General features: G+C 42.8%; 1 protein-coding gene across 1 annotated transcript in view; it reads left to right on the forward strand.

The window, feature by feature from the left end:
- Nucleotides 1–6,979, forward strand: part of samd12 (sterile alpha motif domain containing 12) — a 135,030-nt gene extending 128,051 nt beyond the window's left edge. Inside the window, exon 5 of the mRNA XM_064983882.1 lies at nucleotides 330–6,979. Within this exon, the coding sequence (XP_064839954.1) occupies nucleotides 330–343 (14 nt within the window). The 3' untranslated portion in view covers nucleotides 344–6,979. The remainder of the gene's footprint in view (nucleotides 1–329) is intronic.
- Nucleotides 6,980–7,855: the final 876 nt, after the last annotated feature.

The raw sequence follows: 7,855 nt of genomic DNA on the forward strand, positions 1-7,855 counted from the left end.
CGGCCTTGTCTCAGGATGGTAAGATGGTGGTTGAAGATATCCCTCTAGTGGTGTGGGGGCTGTGCTTTGGCAAAGTGGGTGGGGTTATATCCTGCCTGTTTGGCCCTGTCCAGGGGTATCATCGGACAGGGCCACAGTGTCTCCCTACCGCTCCTGTCTCAGCCTCCAATATTTATGCTGCAATCGTTTATGTGTCAGGGGGCTAGGGTCAGTCGATTATATCTGGAGTATTTCTCCTGTATTATCCGGTGTCCTGTGGGAATTTAAGTATGCTCTCTTTAATTATCTCTCTCTTTTTCTCTCTTTATTTTTTTCTTTCTCTCTCTGAGGACCTGAGCCCTAGGACCATGCCTCAGGACTACCTGGCTTGATGACTCCTTGCTGTCCCCAGTCCACCTGGTCGTGCTGCTGCTCCAGTTTCAACTGTTTGGCTATGGAACCCTGACCTGTTCACCAGACGTGCTACCTGTCCCAGACCTGCTGTTTTCAACTCGCTAGAGACAGCAGGAGCGGTAGAGATACTTTGAATGATCGGCTATGAAAAGCCAACTAACATTTACTCCTGAGGTGCTGACTTGCTGCACCCTATATTATTATTATTATAATTATTTGACCCTGCTGGTCATCTATGAACATTTGAACATCTTGGCCATGTACTGTTATAATCTCCACTCGACACAGCCAGAAGAGGACTGGCCACCCCTCAAAGCCTGGTTCTTCTCTAGGTTTCTTCCTAGGTTCTGGCCTTTCTTGCCACCGTGCAAGTACACCTGCATTACTTGCTAGTTGGGGTTTTAAGCTGGGTTTCTGTACAGCACTTTGTGACATCAGCTGATGTAAGGAGGGCTTTATAAATAAATTTGATTGATTGATCTGCAGCACTCAAGGCAGTTAACCCATTGTTCCCCGGGCGCCGGAGATGTGGATGTCGATTAAGGCAGCCCCTCGCACCGCTCTGATTCAGAGGGGTTGGGTTAAATAACTAGGTAAATAACTAGGTATCCCCCTTTCCCTTTACCTTTCCACCAATCAGGCCTTTATGTGCTTAGTGGCCAGACGGAAGCCTCTACTCAGCAAAAGGCACATGATAGCACACTTTAAGTTTGCCAAAAGGCACCTAAACGACTCTCAGACCATGAGAAACAAGATTCTCTGGTCTGATAAAACCAAGATTGAACTCTTTGGCCTGAATGCCAAGAATCACTTCTGGAGGAAACCTTGCACTAACCCTATGGTGGAGCATGTTGGTGGCAACATCATGCTGTGGGGATGTTTTTCAGGGGCAGTCCCAGGGAGACTAGTCAGGATCGAGGCAAAGATGAACAGAGCAAAGTACAGAGAGATCCTTGATGAAAACCTGTTCCAGATTGCTCAGGACCTCAGACTGGGGCGAAGGTTCACTTTCCAACAGGACAATGACCCTAAGCACACAGCCAAAACAATGCAGCAGTGGCTTCGGGACAAATCTCTAAATGTCATTGATTGGCCCAGCCAGAGCCCGGACTTGAACCCGATTGAACGTCTCTGGAGAGACCTGAAAACTCCCCATCCAACCTGACTGAGCTTGAGAGGATCTGCACAGACGAATGGGAGAAACTCCCCAAATACCAGTGTGCCAAGCTTGTAGCGTCATACCCAAGAAGACTCGAGGCTGTAATCGCTGCCGAAGGTGCTTCAACAAAGTACTGAGTAAAGGGTCTGCATACGTATGTAAATGTGACAGACCGCCTTGATTTGGATGTAGCAAAATTTGAAATAGTGTTTTTTACATTGGATAAAAGCAGAGATACAGAGCTACAAATTGTATATAATACATTGCATTTGAAGGACAATGGGAAAATAATTATGCTTTGAAAGTTGAAAAAACGTGTAACTTCACTTTTGAGAAAATGGCCTTTAAATGTTTTGGTACCTACTGGAGAGCTCTTCTTTGTCTACACCCATTCAGCACCCTCTTAAGCCCACCCATCTTTTCAAGGGCTGATCCAAGCATTCTGTCCTAAAAACAAAAGTCAAGCACTCAAGCTAACATGTGAGAACTGTTCACTGACCATTTTACTCACTATGGCAGAGCTGGTTAGGCTGTTTTTATGTTATCCAGAGCATTGGTGACTGCAACTGTGCTGCTGGCAACAATTTACACTTAGTTGCCAATGTTTACTGACACCGGCCATATTCAACGGGTGTTGAGTGTTCGTTCTGGCACACTGCAGATAAATGACTAACCAGGTTCAATGTTTTCTAGCTGACATTAGGCTGTAACTAGCAAAGCAAATGGCTCTGAGATACGAATAATAAGATCATACACGTAACGTTAGCTAGCGATCCAGCCAGCTAACATTAGCTAGCTAACAGTACACTTAAACTTTAACCACTTTCTGTGAAAATTTAAAATAAAATGTGTAATATCTGAAAATGTAGCTAGTTAGACTATCTTACCCAAATACACAATGGATGGACGCCTCCCCCTGTTACGGATGCCATGGTTTACCTTGGTTTACCCTAGTTTGAAGATGTAATTCTAACTAAGGAAAACCATGGCATGTTTTCTCCATCTCCTTAGCTATCATACTCTAATTGCAATGATTTCAAAACGCTATCCTCGAGAAAGTGGAGAGCAACACATCCAGTTCTACTACGCAATAAAAAAATTAAAGCAGTGTTAGACAGGATTACCCGTACATACTGACCAGCTCAATTAATGACCGTGCTATATGGCAGACCAATCTGAACTCATCTCTGCATGTCCAGCCCACTCAATATACCAGCCAATCATGGATAGCAGGAAGGTTGCTGACTTTTTCTGAATCTGAACCATCTAGGCTCGTAATTTAACATTTGTATTTGTATTTACAGATGGCATACAAGTCTGTTGTTAAGGCACATACAAGTTCACATGCTCCAGAAAGCAATTCTGCCAGAAAACGCATTTAGATTATTGTTTTATGTTTACGTTCAAATGGCTCTCCTGTGAAGTAGTGACCCGTGACATATGCCTAGTTTCCTGAAACGAGTAACAAATGTGATATTTCAGTTTATGTTTAATAATAACAAAACATTTTAAGCCATTTTATAAGGTTTCCACATTTTATTATGTTACAAAGTTCAAGGGGTCTGAATACTTTCCGAATGCACTGTAAAATGAACAGTACTGGACCCAAAATTGAACCTTGTGGAACGCCACAGGTGATGTATATTCTCTGAGTTATGTTCACCAAGGGTGACAAACTTTTGACCAGATAAATAGATCCTTACCCAATTTAGAACTGGACCGGAGAGGCCAACCACTTCTCCAGTCTGTCCAGAAGGACATCATGGTCACCAGTGTCAAATGAGGCACTTAAGTCTAAGTACAGAGAGTACAGAGAGCTGTTTGGCATCTGTTTTGGCTCTAAGATCATTTAACACTTTAACTAAGGCTGTGTCTGGGCTGTGCTGGGCACGAAAACGACATTGGAATTTTTTTACATTTAGTTGGCACTTAAAAAATTATTTAGCTGTTTGAAAACCAATTTCTCCAGAATGTTGCTTAAGAATGGAAAGTTTGAGATTGGCTGAAAATTGCTAAAGAAGAATCTAGATTACTTTTCTTCAGAAGGGGTTTCACCATAGCAGTTTTTAGTGCAGTGGGGAAAGTGCCTGTGAGCAGGGAGTGATTAACAGTAACTTGCACTTCTTCAGATATGTAATTAAAAACTGTTTTGAAGGAGGTGGTGTGGATAGGATCGAGAAGGCAGGTAGAAGGCATAAGTTGTGAAATCACTTTCCTGATCATGTCTGTGTCAACCAGGGAAAATAAATCCATAGGGCCTTTGCGTGGTAGGCTAGGGCACATATCATCATACTTCTCATCAGGTCTTGCTTGACTGATACCCAGCCTAATGTTGCTTATCTCATCTCTGAAATATGCCCAAACTCATCACATTAAGTTCACATAGGTTTAGGTTTGCGGGGGTAGGATTTATCAGGCCGTCAATGGTTGAGAAGAGCACTCTCAAATTATTCTGATTAATAGTAATCACGTTAGAAAACTGAGACCATCTGGCATTTCTAATTTCCTTGTTATATATGCCAAGTTTCTCCCTCAGAATATCATAATGGATTTGCAACTTTGACTTTCTCCACTTCCGCTGCCTTTCTGCAATTGCTCTTTAGTTGATTAGTCTCCTCACTCATCCAAGGGGCCCTCCATTTGAATGTGGCCTTTTTCAATTTTACTGGAGCTATTGTATCAATGGTTGCCCTTCATTTGCTATTAAAGTTATCAACTAAATCATTAGAAGAGGAAGCCAGAATAGCATTTCTTAATAATGTGTTGTGTATTACCCTATGCTAAGGACAGCAATGTAGTAAACAATACACAGTGGTGATCAGATAAAGCAATATCAACAACAGAGGGTATGCCAATAGAAAGCCAATAGAAAGCCCCAGGTCCAGAGTATGGTCGCGGTTATTGGTGGGCCCAGTAACATGTTGGATTAAGATGAATAAATTCAATGACCTTGGAGTCAGTCTCTTTGTCAACATGAATATTAAAATCACCCAACACAATGATTTTATCATAGTTCTCAAGGACAATAGACAATAGTTCAGATAAATCGGTAAAGAAAGTGGAACAGTGCCTTGGTGGCCTATACAGGGATATGGCCCGCACTTTTCCCTTTTCTGATAGAGCATGGAAAGCTGTAGTCCGGGGGGAGGCATCAATAATAGCTGCACTACACTCTGACAGCCATGTTTCAGTGAGAAACATGCAATCAACTTTCTGTTCAGTAATGACGTCATTCACGAGAAAGGCTTTCCTTGTGATTGCTCTAACATTTAAAAGTGCCATTTTCAGGGCCTCCCGGGTGGCGCAGTGGTTAAGGGCGCTGTACTGCAGCGCCAGCTGTGCCATCAGAGAATCTGGGTTCGCGCCCAGGCTCTGTCGTAACCGGCCATGACCGGGAGGTCCGTGGGGCGATGCACAATTGGCCTAGCGTCGTCCGGGTTAGGGAGGGCTTGGTCGGTAGGAATGTCCTTGTCTCTTCGCGCACCACCAACTCCTGTGGCAGGACGGGCTGGGTGCGCGCTAACCAAGGTTGCCAGGTACACGGTGTTTCCTCCGGCACATTGGTGCGGCTGGCTTCCGGGTTGGATGTGCGCTGTGTTAAGAAGCAGTGCGGCTGGTTGGGTTGTGTATCGGAGGATGAATTATTTTCAACCTTCGTCTCTCCCGAGCCCGTACGGGAGTTGTAGCGATGAGACACTACAACAATTGGATACCACGAAATTGGGGAGAAAAAGGGGTGAAAATTCAACAACAAAAAAAAGGGCCATATTCAATGAGTGTGGGCCACTGCCACAGCCTCGAGGCCACTGGCCACATCTCCACCAATGGAATAACAACCAAATTATTAATGTTACAACCACATTTTCCGACAGTCTCCAATCTATCAGAATGGTAGGAGGTGACAGTTTGTATAAACCTGCTCGAAGGCAGAGTTAAAGGTACATACATTAGGTTACTCACAATAACGATAGTGGCATTTCTACAGGAGTTGATATGAGAAGAGAATCATCCAGCCCATTGAGTATCTCACTACATCCCCATATGCCATGTCTTGAAATATGCAGACAGACGGATTAAAGTTAAGTTTACGTCGGAATACTGACAGCCAACGTTCTAGCTCCGTCCATAAACTTTTGGACTTTATAGCATTCCTAGAAAACATGGATTATTGAATCATTATTAGTTTTACACTTAAGACATGACTGCCAATGTGCTGTGGAATTGATGAATTTTGTCTCTTGTATAATAAATTCTATACATTAGTTTATACTGTATTGGCGAGATGGAAATGGCTACAGAAATGGCTGCCTCGCTTCTAGTTCTTACAAACATTTCGCTACACCCGCAATAACATCTATTAAATATGTGTATGTGACCAATATAATTTAATTTGATTAAGAGTACATTTTCATTAACTGTAATTTTGTTACTTATGCTTCAACTTTCCCTGCATCTTGTGCCAACATCAGTTCTTTTTCAATCTTGGTTCCAATAGTTAAACATTTTTCGAAGAGATTGTTAGTTGGATATGTTCTCTGAAAGGTTTCGTTTGTCTTACCTATCATATAAACATCCTTTTCTGACTCAAATCCAGGCTGTATCACATCCGGCCATGATTGGGAGTCCCATAGGGCGGCGCACAATTGACCCAGCGCCGTCCGGGTTTGGCCGGAGTAGGCTGTCATTGTAAATAAGAATTTGTTCTTAATTGACTTGCCTAGTTAAATAAAGGTTAAATAAAATAAATACATCAGGTTGCTCTGATGTCCGAAAGATTTCAAATCAAAATTTCATGATATGTAACATTTAAGTTGCATATACTTGAAACTATCTACATTGGTCAGTCCAAAAAGTATTTTTAATTCTGTCATGGAAATGAATGTATTTCCTGTTACCAAGTCATTTACGGTTTCTATGCCTTTACTTTTACAAACTTGCTTTTCCATTAACTGCTGTGCAACCTTTCCAGTGTACCATTGATCATTGTGCAGTCAGGTTTTTCCCCTGTACCAACAGTCATATTAGTGGTCTGATGTGATGATGTCATTTACAGGAAGTGGTGTGAATCATGGCTTCTTCTTATACTGTAGTTTACTAGAAAGGGTGTGGAGTGTAGGTGTGTAGGTGTGTACTACCACAAGGATCAGGTGAGTTACTAACATCTTTTGTTCGTGTGTGTGTGTGTGTGTGTGTGTGTGTGTGTGTGTGTGTGTGTGTGTGTGTGTGTGTGTGTGTGTGTGTGTGTGTGTGTGTGTGTGTGTGTATGTGTGTGTGTGTGTGTGTGTATGTGTATGTGTGTGTGTGTGTGTGTGTGTGTGTGTGTGTGTGTGTGTGTGTGTGTGTGTGTGTGAATGGCACGTACCCCTTTCTCACAGCCTCTGAACAATGGAGAGGGCACAGTTCACTGTCTACTCTCTCTACACCTCAGAAAACTCAGAGGAAATGCTCCAGTGAGGGAAAAAAGTATTTGATCCCCTGCTGATTTTGTACATTTGCCCACTGACAAAGAAATGATCAATCTATCATTTTAATGGTAGGTTTATTTGAACAGTGAGAGACAGAATAACAAAAAACAAAATCCAGAAAAATGCATGTCAGAAATGTTATAAATTGATTTGCATTTTAATGAGGGAAATAAGTATTTGACCCCCTCTCAATCAGAAAGATTTCTGGCCCCCAAGTGTCTTTTATACAGGTAACGAGCTGAGATTAGGAGCACACTTAAAGGGAGAGCTCCTAATCTCAGTTTGTTACCTGTATAAAAGACACCTGTCCACAGAAGCGATCAATCAATCAGATTCCAAACTCTCCACCATGGCCAAGACCAAAGAGCTCTCCAAGGATGTCAGGGACAAGATTGTAGACCTACACAAGGCTGGAATGGGCTACAAGACCATCGCCAAGCAGCTTGGTGAGAAGGTGACAACAGTTGGAACGATTATTTGCAAATGGAAGAAACACAAAAGAACTGTCAATCTCCCTCGGCCTGGGACTCCATGCAAGATCTCACCTTGTGGAGTTGCAATGATCATGAGAACGGTGAGGAATCAGCCCAGAACTACATGGGAGGATCTTGTCAATGATCTCAAGGCAGCTGGGACCATAGTCACCAAGAAAACAATTGGTAACACACTGCGCCTTGAAGAACTGAAATCCTGCAGCGCCCGCAAGGTCCCCCTGCTCAAGAAAGCACATATACATGCCCATCTGAAGTTTGCCAATGAACATCTGAATGATTCAGAGGACAACTGGGTGAAAGTGTTGTGGTCAGATGAGACCGAAATGGAGCTCTTTGGCATCAAC

Source organism: Oncorhynchus masou, chromosome 13 (assembly GCF_036934945.1).
Source record: "Oncorhynchus masou masou isolate Uvic2021 chromosome 13, UVic_Omas_1.1, whole genome shotgun sequence".
In the NCBI taxonomy this organism is placed as follows: Eukaryota; Metazoa; Chordata; class Actinopteri; order Salmoniformes; family Salmonidae; genus Oncorhynchus; species Oncorhynchus masou.